Raw genomic sequence first — 17855 nt, forward strand, 5'->3', positions numbered from 1 at the left:
AATTATAAAATCTTATAAATAAGTTTAGGCAAACACCCCCTTACCCTTGAGCCTAATGTAGAAACTAGTAGAATGATTGCTCATGCATGAAACTAGCACAGCAGACAAGATTTGCAGGGTGTTGAGAACTATCATCTCCAAGCTACTATGTTGAATTCTTGACAAGAATGACATCATTGTGCTATTTTTGGCCCACAAGATCCCAATAGTTCAGTCTATTTCTTATTATTTTGAACATCAACTGTAAGTAGACAAAAGCATTGAATGAGGATTGGCAATTAATGCACAACCATTTCATGTGTGTTAGTATGTCAGCAAGTGGTTTTCCAGTCAAAAGGATCTGAATGAGTATTTGTATGTGCAGATTGTAGAGGCATGCAGTGACAAAACCTGAAAGTTTGTGAGTTTGCAATCATGGAGAAACCTTGCTTTCACATTGTTGTGATCATATTACTCAATTGTTTTTCAGTTTGCTGTTTTGGCCAAGCACATCTCAATTTAACCTCAGATGAAGAAGCCCTTCTCGCCTTCAAATCAAGAATCACTTCTGATCCTTTGAACATATTGGCAAGCAACTGGTCCATCACCAGCCCGTCTTCCGTTTGTAGCTGGATTGGTGTTTCTTGTGGTGTCAAAGAGAGAATCGTAGCGTTGAACCTGTCTCATTTGAGCCTTGGAGGCACCATCCATCCACATCTTGGAAACTTGACGTTTCTTACCTCTCTGGACCTTAGCCTCAACAGGTTCACGGGGCACGTGCCTGATGAATTGGCTCGTTTGCGTAGATTAAAAGGCATAAACCTGGGATTCAACAATTTCACAGGCGATGTGCCCTCGTGCCTTGGTTCCATGACAAAACTCGAGAACGTTTTTCTGAGAAACAATAGTTTTACGGGTGCTATACCGAATCTGTTAAACCTTTCAAAGCTGGTGACATTGGTGTTGTCATACAATTCTATCCATGGAAATATTCCGAAAGAGATAGGTAATATTTCCAACCTGGAATCCTTGGACTTGAAGTATAACAAGTTGACAGGATCAATACCATCTTCCATCTTCAATCTTTCGTACCTGGAAAAATTTGATCTCACAAATAATAGCCTGTCAGGCCCGATTCCAATGGACATGTGTGATAATCTTCCTAGGCTCAGAGGAGTCTCTTTCTCCTTGAATCAACTTTCTGGACCGATCCCATCAAGCATATCCAAGTGCAGGGCTCTCCAGCAATTATCGCTGTCGTTTAATCAATTCAGTGGTAGCATACCAAAAGGGATTGGCGAGCTGACGATGCTGAAGAACTTATACTTAGGGGCAAACAACTTTCAAGGTATGATTTCTTATTTAATCAGGATGTTCATATCAAATATAATTCCTGCTTTGGGGGCTACTTTGCAGGAGCTATTCCACAGGAGATAGGTAATCTCTCCAACTTAGAGATATTCAGCATGAGGAGAAGCTCATTGACAGGGAAACTTCCTTCATTTGTCTTCAACATATCGTCTCTCAAACAGATTGATCTTTCATACAATCGCCTGTCAGGAAGCCTTCCACCGGACATTCATCACAATCTCCCGAATCTTGAGCAGCTTTTTCTTCAATCAAATCAACTTACTGGCCAAATCTTCTCTAGCTTACTTGACTGCAAGAAGCTTTGGCTTCTGCAATTGAACGACAATCAGTTCACCAGTACCATACCAAAACAAGTTGGGAACATGACTCAGCTCAAAATTCTATATTTAGTGAAAAACAACATGACAGGTATGTCTTAGGCCTTCGCAGATAGCTGCATTATTAGTTAATACAAAAGTAGCTTCTTTTCTGTCTTAATCTCGTATGTATTTGTAGCCTTAACGATATGCGAATGGCCAAATTTCTACTGCAGGTGAAATACCCTCTGAGCTTGGTAATCTTAACCTTGAGAGACTTGCAGTGGATGCTAATAAATTCTTTGGCTCCGTCCCTTATTCCATTTTCAATATCTCAATGCTGATTGAGTTGGGACTTGGTTTCAACCGTTTTACTGGCCAACTTCCAGCAAACATGGGCTATTCACTTCCCAATCTTGAGTTTCTGTATCTAACTGAGAACAGCTTCAGTGGACCTATACCACGTTCAATCAGCAACGCTTCTAAATTGTCTGTCATAGACATGGGCAGCAACTCATTTACAGGCCCTCTACCAGATTTCAGCAATCTAAGGCTTGTTCAGCGGCTCATTATCCCTGGAAACAATTTAACAGGGGAAGCTCCTGATCAGGAATTGAGATTTTTCTCTTCATTACAGAATTGCCGAAATTTGCAAATGTTGGAACTATCATCAAACCAATTAAATGGTATCCTTCCACGTTCAGTTGGGAATTTGTCCACTTCGATTCAGATGTTCAGAGCAATCGGATGCAAAATCAAGGGCTCTATACCTGCTGAGATTGGAAATTTGAGCAGCCTGAAGTCTTTATATTTAGATCACAATGAGTTAACAGGTTCCATCCCTCGAGAACTAGGGAAGCTAAAGCAGGTTGAACTTGTGACTCTGGATCATAACAGATTGGAAGGGCAAATCCCGACCGGTCTTTGCCAAATAAGTAGATTGGGAGAATTGTACTTGAGTGGTAACGTGCTCAACGGTACAATTCCTGCATGCTTGGGTGAGCTAAAATCCCTCAGAAGAATCTTGTTAGACTCTAATAGATTGACTTCCTCAGTGCCAAACTTATGGAACCTTACTGATGTTTGGGCTCTGAACTTGTCCACTAATTTGTTAAGTGGGCAGATACCATCAGACATTGAAAACTTGAAGGCCCTTATATATCTTGACTTGTCCCGAAATAGATTTTCAGGTGACATTCCAAGCTCTATTGGCAGCATAGATTCATTGGTCACTCTATCTTTTGCTCACAATAACCTTCAAGGAACCATTCCTCAGTCTCTGGGAGGCTTAAGAGGCCTGGAATCTTTGGACCTTTCTAATAATAATCTCTCGGGGTCGATCCCAAGGTCATTGGAAGCACTCACCAGTCTCCAATATTTTGATGTGTCCCATAACGGACTAGCAGGAGAAGTTCCAAGTGGAGGCCGTTTCGCAAACTTTACAGCAGGATCCTTCAAACAGAACAATGCACTTTGTGGTCCAGCTCGATTCCAAGTGCCGCAATGCAAGGTCCCAACTGTTAAAAGATCTAGCTCAAAACACATTTCTTTGATCAAATACATCGCGGCACCCATCATATTAGCTATATCTGCAGTGGCTGTTACTCTCTGGTTGTTACGAATGCGAAAGTTGAGCACAAAACAACTCCATGTTGAGATTTCACCACCTCTAGCCTGGAGAAGGGTTTCTTATCAAGAACTTCAGCGAGCAACAGAAGACTTCAGTGCAATCAACTCACTTGGGAGTGGAAGCTTTGGTTCAGTATTTAAAGGGACCCTCTCTGATGGCTTAGATGTGGCTGTCAAAGTCTTTAACATACGGTTAGAACGTGCAGTCAAGAGCTTTGACATTGAGTGTGAGATACTAAGCACCGTTCGTCACAGGAATCTGGTTGGAGTCATCAGCTGTTGCAGCAACACAGATTTCAAAGCATTAGTCCTCGAACATATGCCTAATGGGAGCCTGGAGAAATGGTTATATTCCCACGACTACTGTTTGGATTTGCTGCAAAGATTAAACATAGCACTGGATGTTGCGGTAGCTCTAGAGTATCTGCATCATAGCAATGCATTCCCCATTGTTCACAGCGACCTAAAACCCAGCAACGTGCTGCTCGATGCAGATATGACTGCACATGTAGGCGATTTTGGAATTGCCAAACTCTTTGGAGAAGGAGAGAATTTGATTCAGACCATCACCTTGGCAACGATTGGCTACATGGCACCAGGTGAGAATTTTCTTACCTTCTTGTTATATTTTTCGAAAAACTGAATAATTTGAACTCATCAAATAGTGAAGGTATAATTTCAAAATCTCTGAACAGAATATGGATCAGAAGGGAGAGTGTCGACAAGTGGAGACGTTTATAGCTACGGTATAGTGCTGCTGGAGATGTTTACAAGGAAGAAGCCAACAGACGATATGTTCACTGAGGAACTGAGCTTGAAGCATTGGGTGGGAAGAGGATTACAAGAAAATGCAGTGACTGAAGTTGTGGCCCCTGGTTTGCTAGCAAGACAAGATCAGTATTTCTCTGCAAAGGAGCAATGTGTTCTGTCTATTTTCAGGCTGGCAATGGAGTGTTTAGCTATATCACCTGAGGAGAGAATCAACATGATAGAAATGGTGGCGGCTCTAAAAAAGATCAGAGCCACATTGATAGCAAGCTCCAGAAGGCTCCAACAATAATAGGCTTCCGTGTTGTGTCCCAGGGGACAACTTAACGGTTCGGACACAAAACTTCCATATGGATGATTTCATCTTCAATCTTTGGATATGTGCATTGTTGGGTGCTTGAGTGTTAAAAATTTTAATAATTACGAATTATTCTCTTAATTATGTAAAAAATTTCATGAACTTCACATATAGGTTTTATATGAACCTAAAAATCTAAATGAGAAAAGAAATAAAAAATAAATCAAAATACAACTATAAAAGAACCATTTTATTGGAACAACTTTTTTTTAATTTTGTAACGGCTAGGCCTATTGCGGCTAAATGAGGCGTTACAAAGTATTTGTAACAGCGGTTGTAACGGTCCACTGTAACCGTTACAAAACTAGTAACATGAAAAAAAAATTAAGTTGGAATGGCTTTTGTAACTATTAGGTTGGATTTCATATAAATGCTATTGTAATGGCCTTTATAATACAATTAGGTATGATTTTGCTAGATATTTGAAACAATTTAATGCTCTTTGTAACTATTTTGTATTATATTTTTATTTATTTTTGGCACTGCATTTAGCCGTTTTTTTTCACTTATTTTATAACGTTTTCTGGAATAGCCTGTAACTGTTTTTGACACATTATTTGTAACAGCATGACGATTTTATATTTTATTGGTATATTACAAAAGCTGTTACAAATGCAGTTACAAAATTTATTATTTTTAATTTATTTTAATATTTAATTTATTTAATATATTTTAAATTTTATTTCTATAAAATTAAATAAATAAATTTATATAAAACACACATAATATAATAAAAGAAGTAATAATTCAATTACAAATACTAAAATATTATTACAAAATTGTATTTTTATAAAATATCGAAAAAAAAATCCTAATCTAAATTATTATCTCCAGCGGCCGCGCGTTAGTCATCGTTGTCGGCTATTGGGGAATCAGCTGGAGACTCGGGCGCTAGATAATCGGGCCAGTTGAGATCGATGCTTTTGATGTAGCGCTCGAGTGCCAACACCCGATCATCTATGTCGGGGCGTTGCGGCTGTGATGAGGGCGAGGGAGTAGTCGACTGGGTCGCCTAGGATGGTCCAGCAATTAAGTGGTGGGCCTCAGAGCCGAGACCAAATATTCGACCCCTCTTCCGGCCACCCGCTACAAACATCCAAACCTGTTGCTCACCCGGGGCCACGAAGCCTTGAGAGAACAATGTAGGCTCTTCATTGTTGTTCTGTTGTTTTTGGCGTTCCTTCATTATTTTCAAGAACATCTCCTGCGAACATGTTAAAGAATTAAATAAAAATAATAATACAAAATTAAAAGAATAAATTATGTATTTTTTTTAATTACTTATTGCAACCTCCTCGCCCTCATGCCATTCCACTGGCTGTTCTCTTTTTTTTTTTGTTGTAAACCTTCTCGAACACCTCCATCTGAGTTATGGGGTGTCCATGTTGTTCCTCTTCAAAAATTAATTTAAAAAATAATTAGAAATAAAAAAAATAAATAAAATGATAATATGATTTGAAATACTTACCATCTTTCACATGTGGGCCCCAACGCATGACGACCCCCTGCGGTAGACGATCACAGTTGCTTTCGGGTTTGCTGCCCGATTGACCTAATTTTTGACCGACTGTACTTGGAATTCTAGACTCAACCAGAACTTTAGGAGCTGGCGCCAGATCTCCTCGGCCAGCCACAGCGGTCGGGCCAACTGGTTCTGTGCGTTAGCAAAACATTTCCACAGGAACTTCCCCACCTGCAACTTGATGAGTTTGAACATTATCTCATCTTTGCAGTCCCACCAATACGAGTTTGACAAATAAAAAAAAATATAATTATTTGATCAAAAAATATAAATTTCAATTAAAAATAAATAATATTAAACTTACCTTCAGCTTCTGGAACCAGAATAGCTCGTGCTCCTGTGGTATCTATGATATGTTGGCCCAGGAATGCGAATAATGCTCTTTGACAGCATTATTGTCGGCTGTGTGAAAATTGCTGTTGGACCTAAAAATAATAATTAAATATTAAAATCAATTAACTAAATTATTATACGTACCTTGGAGAAAAATTACAATTTCAATCCCATAACTTATGCCTTTGCGATTTTGGTCCCATTGTTTGATCCCTCACCACATTTAGTCCCACAAATCTTAAAAAATATGTAATTTTAGTCCATGTAAATTGCTTTTTCAGTTTTAACCTCCTTAAAGTAATCAAATATTTAACATCTCTTTTTTTCCATTTCTCTAGAAAAAAAAAATTAAGAAAGATGTACATATATAAATAATTTCCAAATTGGTTTGTTTTAAATGAATCTAAATAAGGTATAAAGATTAATATTAAAAGCACCACATACGCATCGAATGCAACATAAGAATATTAAGAAAAAATAGCAAATTTGATATAAATATAGAAGTTTGTAAATACAATTGTAATTTAAACAAAGATAGAAGTTAAGAGAAATTTTAATAAAATTCTCTTAAGCTTGTGCAGTAATTAAAAACATTCTTAAGAGATTCCTTCTACACCACACCATTAAAATTAATTGTTATCGTCCATTAAATGAGGCCAAATGCATAAATATTAGGTAGGAGTTCCTTTTTAATAGTCAAAATTTTCTACTTAAAGTATTTTTTATTTCTTCATAAATATAGAAAAATTATTTTGAAATGAGTATAAATAATACTCCGAGTTTGGTGAGAAAATATTGTAGAAATTTGACCCAAAGATTTTGAGTGGGTTATGAAAATTCTTTGATGACCCTAAAGAAAAGTTGAAATGAAGCTCAACACAATACTTTGATGAAGACTTCATCATCTCAATTGCACCATCAAAGTGCGTCAAGCAACTGAAACAACTACCTGTTAGTAGTAACAAACGCAAATGAGCTTTTAGGGGCAAAAAAATGTCAATTGTCTTTTCAGATTGGCTAACATTTCAACATCCGCAACAACCGATTCAAAATAGTTACAAGTCTCCAAGTTAAAGAAGCAAAATAGACATAACAAAGAAGTTGCTACTGCTGCACAGAGTCAGATTGTCGGTTAACTTTGTACCTGCACAACAACAAAGCAAGCTGGTATGATACCCCAATAATTAAATGCTCCAACAAAATCTAGGTCAATGTTGTCTAACAAGTAATTTTTCAGGCATATAAAAGAATTGAAGGGTTACCTGTACAACTTTGTCTTGTCAGCAAAGCACCATTATCAGGACATGAATCTATAGCTGACGCTCTTTAGAAATGATATTGAACTCTGCCACACTAGTTTGCCCTGAAGACGGATTTCCAGCGCTGCTTCCCTCTCCAAATACATGGTTCATTTCACCATCTGTACAGCTGATGTTAGCTTCGGAACCACCTTCAACAGAATCAGATGCATGGATGATCTTTCCAAACAACTGAAATGAATTTGCACCAACTTTAGGTGAAGTATTGTTTCCCTGCATGGCAACAAGATCAGCACCATTGAGATGAACGCTAGTGCTCTGAGTAGATTGTGATGAATTTCCAGATTGTGGAGTGCCAATGTTTAGTACTGTTGACACAGTTCTCAGTTCTTGTTCGATTTGATTGCTAAGGAGTTGAGTGAACATTTGGAAGGGTTTATTACTCTGGGAATTGGATGAGCTGGGTATGCAAAACTGATCTTGCCTGGCTCCCTGCATGCTTGCAGGAAAAGGAGAATAATAGTTGAATATTGGCGAATTCATATGTCCTGCCATTGATCGAGCTAATTCTACCATAGGGAACCGAAATTCTTCCTCTCCATCACTTATCATCCCTGAGCTTTGCAAACCTTTGAACTTTTTAGGAGGAGGGAATGCAGAATGAAGTTGTGACGTTGGCGGAATATACTCAACTTGCCAAGGGTTCACTCTCCTCATATTCAACAAAGTTTCGGGTTCATCCCATGTTACCTGCAGAATGAAACTGAGAGCTTTGGAACATAAAATCAAGAAAAAGGCCAAGTATCTCAGGAAGAAGACACAAACTTGCATCATATAGACCAGATCCTCATGTCCGAAACGAATATATTCACCAGTAAAACAAAAGGTGCTCCTTGCTAGAGTATTAACATTATTACAAAATGAAGAATGGCCCTCTCCACTTCAATGCCAATCAATACGACAAGATGGGTTTATATATCAATTCAACAACAAAAAACAAGCATGTTTACTTACCATTACAAACAAACTAGAGGGTCACACGGTTCTTTATAATAAAGCATCTTAGAGAATCAAACATGCAAAATGAGGAATTCAAGTATGGCAAATGGAGTCTGAATGCAACATCCAATCAAACTTAGGAGAATTGCCAAGGCCTATTTTCCAGAAATGACATACGATCAATTCAATAACTTGCAAATATGTTAAAAAGTTCACTACTAAACGGAAGAAACTGACATGATCTTTGGGGCAATTCAATAATGACAAACAAAAAAAAAAAGAAAACTATGGTAATTAAAGATGAGCTTGCACTTTTCCGTCACTACTTCAATACTATAATATCAACCACTCTATTTTATAGATTTTCCCAATCATTAGAAAATGCAAAACTCTTGATTAAAACTGGGTAAAACATTTTTGGTACTTATATAAAGCCACTTTTTTGCTTTTGGTCTTTAATATTAATTTCTCATGATTTTGGTCCCTAATATACAATCTTTTTGGCAAAGAACTGGGGTTTTAGTGATGAAGATGAAGCAGTCAGTGGAGGAGAGATGGCTTTTGCTGCCATTGTTGAGGTATGGTTTGGTCGAAATGTAATAACCATTTGTTTTGCTCGTGTTCCAAAGTTATCCTTATATTCCTCATCTCACGGTCGTGTTCTGAAACACAGCGGGCTCATATTTTCTTAGTTTCTAGTTAGGACAATGTAAGTATAGGCCAAGTGTTATACAACCCAACATGTAAAGCAACACAACTTTGTAATGATGCACCGTTAGTTTTGTGTACATGAATTTGTAATCTTTAGCAACCAAAATAGTGGAAAATGAATTTTATGGACCAAACACGAATGAATGGCTATATATATGGATGAAAAATGTAATTTACCCATCAAAATTGGACATCATCAACTCAAACAAATTCACAGTTCAAGGACAATAATAATTTAACCAAAATCATCATTCTATGCATTAAACTGCTCCTAAGATCATCATAAGGACTCGCATTACAATATTAACAGCAATTTAAATTCAATCGGGTCAAGCCATACATATATGGCGAAAGAATGATGTATTGAACAATCCAACCTACTATTCCACAGGGATGGCATAAAACTCCCTCATTAATATCATAGAAAATGAACATGCACGCACATTACGATATGATCTCGTGGTGTACCTGAAGCATGCGCCAAGGAGAACCGCACCATGGCCCGCTATCCGGCAACACGGTGGCCGCAACCGTTCCCTGGGACCACGTCATCCGAGATGAATCCTCAGACTCCACTGCCATTTTCACCCGCATTCCCACGCTCCAGCATAACCGCAAAGCATCCTCGACCTTCTCCGCACTCACTACAAAATCTGGCGATCCAAACCTAGGATAGTGCACCACTTCGAACGCTGTTCCTTTGTCAGAATTTTTTATCGCCTCCGATACCACACTCATACTGCTATTGGCCGAGTTTTCTCCACCATCCCAGCAGCTGCTGCAGCCGAATCGTCCGACTCTCCTTATTCCAGTAAACAGCTCATTCGTCGACTTTTTCCTCATAAAAACAACAGAATCTCCTGCAATTAGGCGCTTGGCGTTCACGAACTTGCTCCAGCCCGTTGTGAGTAAATGGCGGCGCGGCGTGCCTCGGTAGATGTGTCGAAACTCCCATGCATTGTTATGAGTGTCTTTCATTATCAAATTCTGAACCGGCGGGTCTGACGCAAAATCCAGCGGCGGGAAAATCGAGTCGGCGCAGAATCTTGGAACTGAAAATCCTCCGCCGTTGTTGGCGTCAGAGGGCGTTAGAACTTTGGCGAAGGAAACCAAGTCGTTTTCGTTGCTATCACCTATACTGCAATTCAGTCGTTTCTCCCTAGCGTGGAGCGGTTGGAGTAGGAATTTGACAAAAACTTGGTCGGAGGAAGGGTTTGAAAGCAAACGGACGGAGAGGACTTGGCAGGGAATGAACGGTCGTTTGAGTTCAATATTCTGATTCTCGACCGAGGCGGAGGAGTGCTGTTCCATGTGGCCTTGAGGGAAGTAGTAGACGTAGGAGTTGAGAGGTGGAATATGGGAGGAGGCGCCGGCGACCGCTCTCCAGACGGCGGCGTCGACTTCTGAGACGGAGGGGGAAGAGGTAGACATTGGTGGTGGTGGTGGTGGCGGAGGAGGAGTTTGTGTTGTATAAGTGACGTATAGAGGTAGGAAAGGACAGAGGGCATAGTGAAGAAAGAAGAACATTATAATGTCTCGAAAATGCCCCCAGCTTTGTCTGGTAATTACGGGGAACTGGGAAGCGGCGTCATAACTGTCTTGTAGCAAAGGTTGGGGAAGTTGGAAACTCCACGCGCTTCTGCTCGCCAAAATAGGTTTACTTCTTGAGTTTCTTGATTCTTGGAAGATTTCACTTAGATCTCATTTCAAGAATAATTTTAAATTATATATTTTTTAAAAAAATGATAAAATTATACTTACACTCCTTTGCAAAAATTTTCGACTACATATAACTTTCTTCTGTTAGACTTTAGACAAAAAAATGCTGATATAAACAAAAACAATATACAATTTTATTTTTACCTTATTTAATATTTTTGTGTATAACTTTTTATAGTTATAAAGAGAAAAATATAATGTGTGTGTATATATATGGAATGAGGTTTATATTATTTTATTTTTTTTATAAATACAAAATTAATACATGACAATATTAAATAAGACATAAAATTATAAATTTATGGATGTTTTTTTTTTTTTGTGCTGGTGTTAGCATTTTCTATTCAAACTCTAATAAAAAAGATTAGGTTTAAAAGGTGAACTTTTGGATGAAAGTGTAAGTGTTAATTTTGAATCTTTTTAAGAAAAAAAATAGAATTTTATATTTTTTTAAAGAGAATTTAACTGTAACTAATCTTAAGATATATTTACTTAATGAAAATTTACACAACAAAATGTTTTTGTTTTTACTATGGAAAAAGTTATATGTCTTCTCTTAGCGCGTGAAGGAACTGTTTCTTCAATTTTTGTTGACACGTTCTCCCTTTTATAAATATTCTCGTAATCTGTTTTCCGCGTTCCTTATAATGATTTGTGGACTGATTATGACATGCGATGACGATTGAGGCAGCCATCAAACCTAATTATAGAAATCTACAATTAAATTGCGTGTATAGTAAATTTCGTTGTGATTATAAAAGTTTTAAGTCGACTGTATAAATAAAAATAACACATGTTTTATAATTATAATGATTATTTATTACTCGCAATTAATTATTTTCGCTCCTCGCATTATTAATTTTGTCCTAAAAAAATACTTGTTAAAGCGTGTTGTTTTCTTGCAATGGAAAAGCACACAATTTATTTGGATGAAATGATGAATTTGATAAAAGTTTGATCACATGTAATTAAAGATTTAAAAATTCTAACATCACGAATTCAATTATTATACATTTGTACATTATTGCAACAATGAAAGACGACAATATTTCTTTATTTAAAAAAAAATCGCTATAATTTAGGCAAAAATTATGAAAAGATGGAAATGTATGTTCATTTGAATCTTTTAAAAGAGTCGATATTATATTTCAAATTATAGATATAATAGGTATAATCTTGCACAATGAATAATCTTGTATATAAATGATTATATATTTAGAATAAAGGAGAGTAGGATTTGAGAGGAGAGGATCCGAATGGGATGGGATTTGGAACAAAAAGTTGGGAGAGGACAGAGAAGAGTGTGGTGTGAGGTAGTTAATTATGATGATTCTTAGGAAGAGGAGAAGGTCCTGTTCCACTACACCCAATTTCTTTGTCATTTTTGACTGCATTTTTCCTACTTTGACGAGAGCGACTTCGAACTCTCTTTCTCTCTCTCTTTCAGTCTACACATGGGGTTTTAGGGTGTCATTGTGTGGATTTATCCCATATTTCAGTTAGGTGGAGATTTTTTATAATTATAAATATTTTATTATTATTTAAAAAGTAATAAATATCTTAATAAATTATCTCTTGCAATAGCTCAATGTAAGAAAATATTTATTAAAGTATTTATAATTTTAGATAAATATATATAATTTTTTAAATAACAATGAAGTATTTATAAACGCCAAAAGTAATCTACCCTTCATTTTAATAAGAAAAAATACATCTCCTAATTATTATTTAAAACGAAGACCAAAGGATTCGTTCCGCAGCTGAGAGTGGAACTGCACCAACAGCAGTTTCACTTGAAGGCAACCGGAAATGCCACAGCAAGCCTGCTCCTTGGAACCAGGCTTGTGGGGCATTGAAGGCGGGAGCTGCCACCCTGCCCCTTGGGACTAGGGGGGGGCAGCGAACTCCTCCGCTCAGGGAGAATCTCTCTATGACCGAAGGGAAGAGAGGATTAATTAACGTAGTGAGTTCACGTAGTGAACGAACGGAGTAAGAATAAAAAAACATTTCGCGGGCAAGTATGTATGTATGCGCGATGTAGTAGAGACCCTGAGCCAGGACTGTATTGCTGGAGTTGGTATTACTGCAAAGTCCGGACCAACTGGTATATACCGGGTAGCTAATACAACCAGGCAGTTATGAGCTAGGGTAGCTAAGATGCTAATACCAAGAGCGGTACACCAATAGGTCGAACAGCGCTATTCTGACTCCGAGGAAGAATAGGGTAAGCTGGTCTACTGATCGAGCCCTGCAGCTAGCGGCTAAAGACCCGGCTGATAAGCCTGTCTGTAAGCCAAGAGAGCTATACGGCCCCACCATTCAGGACTGAAAGGACGAAATGGAGCAGGGAGCCTACCTATTTAATACTGGAATGCCGAACGAGTTCTGCCTATGAAAACTGCAGGAAAATGACCCCCATGATAGATTGTTTAGCCCCTTTGGTCTTCCCGTATGGAGCCATCGTCGGTCGGTCGGCATGAGGGATCCCCCCGCAGAAGCTAGGGGTGTTGGATGCTCCTCGCTAGGTTGAGCTGCAGCTTTTAGTTCGTACTCACTATTTAGCAACTACAGCCGTCTTGTCGCCAAAAGTAATTTACCCTTTATTTTAATAAGAAAAAATACATCTCCTAATTATTATTTAAATTACAAAAACATCTCCTAATGAGAAATATACAAGTAATAGGTATTGCGAGTAAATTTCTTGCATGTGTGTACTTATTTTGGAATGGCATATGCAGATGCAGAGCATGCAACTCGAATCGCAAAAGCAGCTTTTAGAGTGATAGGTAAAGTGGCAAGTAATTGAGATAATTTTAAATAACGAATGGTCAAGTAGCCTTATATTCTAGCCATTTGTGTTTGATATAATGCAGGAGCAGCTCCTCCTCCACCACAACCGAATAACAGTTTACAGTAATTTATCAAACTCCACCCGGCATTCTAGTGGTTAATATCTCTATGGAGGCAGTTGGGCACATTCTTGTTCATGAAAACAATATTCATAAATCAAGATTTGTTCAAACAGGGTATGTGATAGCAGTGCCAAATAGAAACAAGTAAAAATCCCCAACACAAGGGCAAAACCTTTAAATCCCAGCGATCTATGTGCTTCTCCTCTCAACAGCGGAAATGCAATTGCAATCCCGTCGAGAGAAGGGGTAAAAGAAAATCAGAGGCAAGGGCGGTGCTTCGGAGTCTGAGGATGAGGGTGAAAAAGAAATGGGTGATGAATGAGAATCAACAAGACTGATTTGACATTCAACAAGGCAAGATGGAGGAATGGGCAAAATGGTCAATCGCTAGTTTAGTACTAGAGATAATATAACTTAGCAGACAAATGTATCATTTGTCTCACAACCATCCAAGCATTTGTATCACAAAGTAAACAAGTTTTTGAAATGTCTTATACTAATTCAGCATTTTACAGAGAATTAGCGTATGACCAAATACAATGGGTCATACTAAACATGGCCTAACGGTTGAATATGTTAGATAGCAACGGATACTAACTGTTGAAATGTGATTCTCCCCATAAAGAAATTTTTAAGAATATTCATAAGTCATTTCAAGAAAATAAACAGGATTTTGGGGCAGCCAGTGAAGAAAGAACAAATACTTGCACATAAATTGGTAGCAGAAAAAGAAAAGAATGTATGAAATTGTAATAAAAAGGCACCAATGCCTTTCTCAAAGATATCCGATGAATCAATCACACCTTAAAAGCAAAAACCAAACTGGAAAACATAAACCCACGATAATGACCAAATAGCACCAGACAGCTCTAACTATATGCTTAACACATGTCTCCTCGTTATTTCAAGGGACCAACAGTTCTAGAAAAAAGCCTTGAATTACGACAGCAGGGTAGGACAAACCTAAACGACCTATCAATGGCGTTTTATTAGCACAATAACAAGCCCATAGCAGTTATTGTAAAAAACGCGTACCAGCATTGAAAAGCTTAAATATCAAATAGCAGGGGAAACATTGCAACGAGGCAGCTCAACTACTCGTCTTCAGTTTCGGATTCAGCACTCTGCAGCCACTCCACAAAAGGCTTGACATTCTTCCAAATAGAAGAGCCCTTATTGTCACCATTTACGCCCTTCTGGTACCACTCCACTATAAACTCTTCTTCCAACACATCGATGTCATATAGCTCTTTCAAAACCAAAGCAACTTCTTTTAAAGCATCGGGGCTTGCTTTCCCACAGAAGGATTCTATGGCATGAAGCAGCGATGCCTGTGACCCCTCCTCCTGAACTACAGCTACAAGGTAGTTCTTCTTTTTCACAACCTCTTTAGAAAACCCTTTTCCAACTCCTTCAAACAAGGCTTCAAACAAGGCATCAAAGATCTCTTTGCGAGTGCCAGTAAGAGTCTGCAAGGAGGACTTGAATTGCCCTGCAGAAGAACCCTTCTTGACAATCTTCTTGATTTCATCAACAAGTTCCTGATGTGGATTACCAGAATCAACACCATTTGCATGTCCATTAACTTTATGTTTGCCAGCCCTTGCTGGAGAGTTCTTTCCTGATTTTGGCTTCTCTTCATTGGTTGAGAGCATAACCATGCTAGCTGTAACAGCATTCAGCTGCTCTTGAATTCTTTGTTGCGCAGCTGACACAGAAGTGTCCGTCTGCCACTGGATGTCATCATCACTGTCGTCATCGGCAGCTTCCTTCTCATCTGCCTGGCTGAACGCTGGAGAATGATCCTCATCAGAGTGGACAGACTTCTTCTTGCTAGATTGTTTCAAGGCTACCTCCTTTAAATTGCCAGATGAACCTTTTTTCTTTGCATCTTTCTTAAGTTTCTTCATTTCTTCATCAGCTGCCTCACCTTCCTTGAGTCGCTCCTTCTCAGCCCGCCTCATTGCTTTCTTGTCTTTTGATCCTTTCTTTGCTTCAGGAGGGTTTTTCAGAATGAATGTTGTGAGCTTGTCCCTCATGTCAACCTCTGAGATGAAACCACAAGCAGCACACTTGAGATTGATCATCTGCGATTTTGTAATGATAATTTCAGTTTCAGGGTTCCCACAACCATAGCACTGGACAAATTTCTTGATAAAGTTTTCTAGAAGCCCAGCAAGCTTTGCAGTATCATGGGCCCCATTGACATGGGAAGTTCCAGTCTTCTCATCAAACTTGGATTGAGCTCCCAGTTCACATCCAAAATACTTAGTTGTGTAAGAAGCAGGCCTGCCCAAAGCCTTTGCGATGTCAACCATATTGACTACATTGGTTTTGATACCATTCCCACGACCCTCTATTTTTGTTATCATCCTGGGCATCTTATACCGGTAGAAGGCATCGTCCTTGTTGCCGGCACCAATATTCTGCAAAGCCATTTTTACCTCGTGTAGGTAACGCTGTATAACAACTACCAGAAGGGAAGCAAGTTATCTTCAATAAAAGATTCTTCTTTGATAAGGTAAAAGTTCCTAGCTGCAGAGACGGGCCGCATAAACTGGCAACGTTGACAAAGTGTGTTGTATCCTCGGAGTGGCTTGAGATGCATGCAGCCAATTTCAAGACTAGACTGTCTATCCTTTTTTCTTGATGAAGGACAATACTCTCCGAGCAACCCAATTGATGATAAAAAGAGAGAGGCTCGTTCAGACATAAAAGAAATTTCTAGCTTGACGCTCTCCACCTTTGCTGACTGCAGATACCTCAGGTGTACCAGCAAATGTCCTAGAATCCAGAGTTTAGTAAAAGATAAGAATTTATCTATAACAGATTTCAATAATTTGTCTTTCAAAATAATACAAACTGTCTAATAATCCAATCAGTAATATTCATCATATAGACGAGTTTGCCAATAACAATTTCCATAACCAAAAACTAAAACAAAAAAAAAGGGGCCCAACAATCTAATCAGTGACATAAATCATATTTCCAATATCACCCCAATCCAGAAGTAGCTGAAATCCAATATGATCTTAATCCATTAATAATAAATTTTGACAATTTATCTAAAAACAAAATTTTCCAATAATCCGATTAAGTTATATTCATCACACCTCGAAGTTCGCCAATTTCAAACCAGCTACAATCCATATACAGACTCCATAACAGGATCCATTACGCTAACACAACTCTAAGTCTAAATCCCCCAACACAAACTCAACATTCAATCTCAATTCAGACCCATCTCCATCAGAATCGGAAACATCAATCTCAGCCGCATACGCCATTAAATCAATTTAAGGAAGCAAAATAAAATTCAAAAACCAAATAACAAAACACATTCCAACACAGATCCAAAATTATCAGCCTAAACAACGTAGGACAACGTAAGACATACAAATAAAAAAAAAAACTAATAATAACAGCGATTGACCACAAACATCAAAATCTATAGATCCACGGCGGAAATTATAAACAAAAAAAAAAAAATCGGAAAGAATAGGGTAGCAAAACTACCTTAATCAGACGAGAAAAGGGAAGGGAAACAAGAAATTCCGTCGAGAATTTGCCTTCGTATGATTTGTTGAGGAAACAAGTGATGTGATGAAGAGAAAGAGGTGTAGATATATATAGGGAAAATTGGAAGCCCTAGTCGTCAAGCATCAAATACACAATCACCGACTTTCCTGTTTCCCTTTCTTTTTTATATTCTTTTATTTCATTTTTCTCCCAATTTTATTATTTCCCTATTTTTGGTATTAAAGCCATCCAACGCTCATTAACAGCTCAAACCTCTCAATTTCTCTTTTTATAATATATTGATCATTATAAACTTATTTTTTTAATTAAAAAACTACATTAAGATAAATAGTGTATAATTATTAGATAATTTAAGGGTTTTTTTGTAAAAAAAAAAAGGGTATTAGGGAATTTTATAAAATTCAATTTTTCCTTTTAAATTGTTGTCGGGATCTCTCCTAATAATTCGACTTTTGGATG

The 17855-nt window shown here is 38.0% G+C and overlaps 3 protein-coding genes across 4 annotated transcripts; 1 reads left to right on the plus strand and 2 right to left on the minus strand.

Annotated features, from left to right (window-relative positions):
- Window positions 1-348: 348 nt before the first annotated feature.
- LOC105177666 (uncharacterized) lies at window positions 349-4480 on the plus strand. 2 transcript variants are annotated; one of them, XM_088877659.1, is made up of 5 exons: window positions 349-985; window positions 1109-1327; window positions 1396-1758; window positions 1883-3874; window positions 3971-4480. In XM_088877659.1, the coding sequence occupies exons 1-5, from the start codon at window positions 415-417 to the stop codon at window positions 4333-4335; spliced, it is 3510 nt and encodes a 1169-aa protein (XP_088733785.1). In that variant the 5' UTR covers window positions 349-414; the 3' UTR covers window positions 4336-4480. The 2 variants fall into 2 exon arrangements, with proteins under 2 accessions (XP_088733785.1, XP_011099195.1); XM_011100893.3 differs by having other exon boundaries at window positions 349-1327.
- Window positions 4481-7248: 2768 nt separating this feature from the next.
- On the minus strand, window positions 7249-10784 carry LOC105177674 (auxin response factor 17). The gene is made up of 3 exons (XM_020692082.2): window positions 9694-10784; window positions 7519-8265; window positions 7249-7400 (listed from the first exon to the last, which is right to left on the minus strand). The coding sequence occupies exons 1-2, from the start codon at window positions 10750-10752 to the stop codon at window positions 7567-7569; spliced, it is 1758 nt and encodes a 585-aa protein (XP_020547741.2). The 5' UTR covers window positions 10753-10784; the 3' UTR covers window positions 7249-7400; window positions 7519-7566.
- Window positions 10785-14586: 3802 nt separating this feature from the next.
- Window positions 14587-17531, minus strand: LOC105176362 (eukaryotic translation initiation factor 5). Its single transcript, XM_011099143.3, has 2 exons — window positions 17373-17531; window positions 14587-16640 (listed from the first exon to the last, which is right to left on the minus strand). Exon 2 carries the CDS (start codon window positions 16292-16294, stop codon window positions 14951-14953), a length of 1344 nt encoding a protein of 447 aa, XP_011097445.1. The 5' UTR covers window positions 16295-16640; window positions 17373-17531; the 3' UTR covers window positions 14587-14950.
- Window positions 17532-17855: the final 324 nt, after the last annotated feature.

This window comes from Sesamum indicum, linkage group LG2, assembly GCF_026168435.1.
Source record: "Sesamum indicum cultivar Baizhima isolate 11 linkage group LG2, ASM2616843v1, whole genome shotgun sequence".
Taxonomy (NCBI): Eukaryota; Viridiplantae; Streptophyta; class Magnoliopsida; order Lamiales; family Pedaliaceae; genus Sesamum; species Sesamum indicum.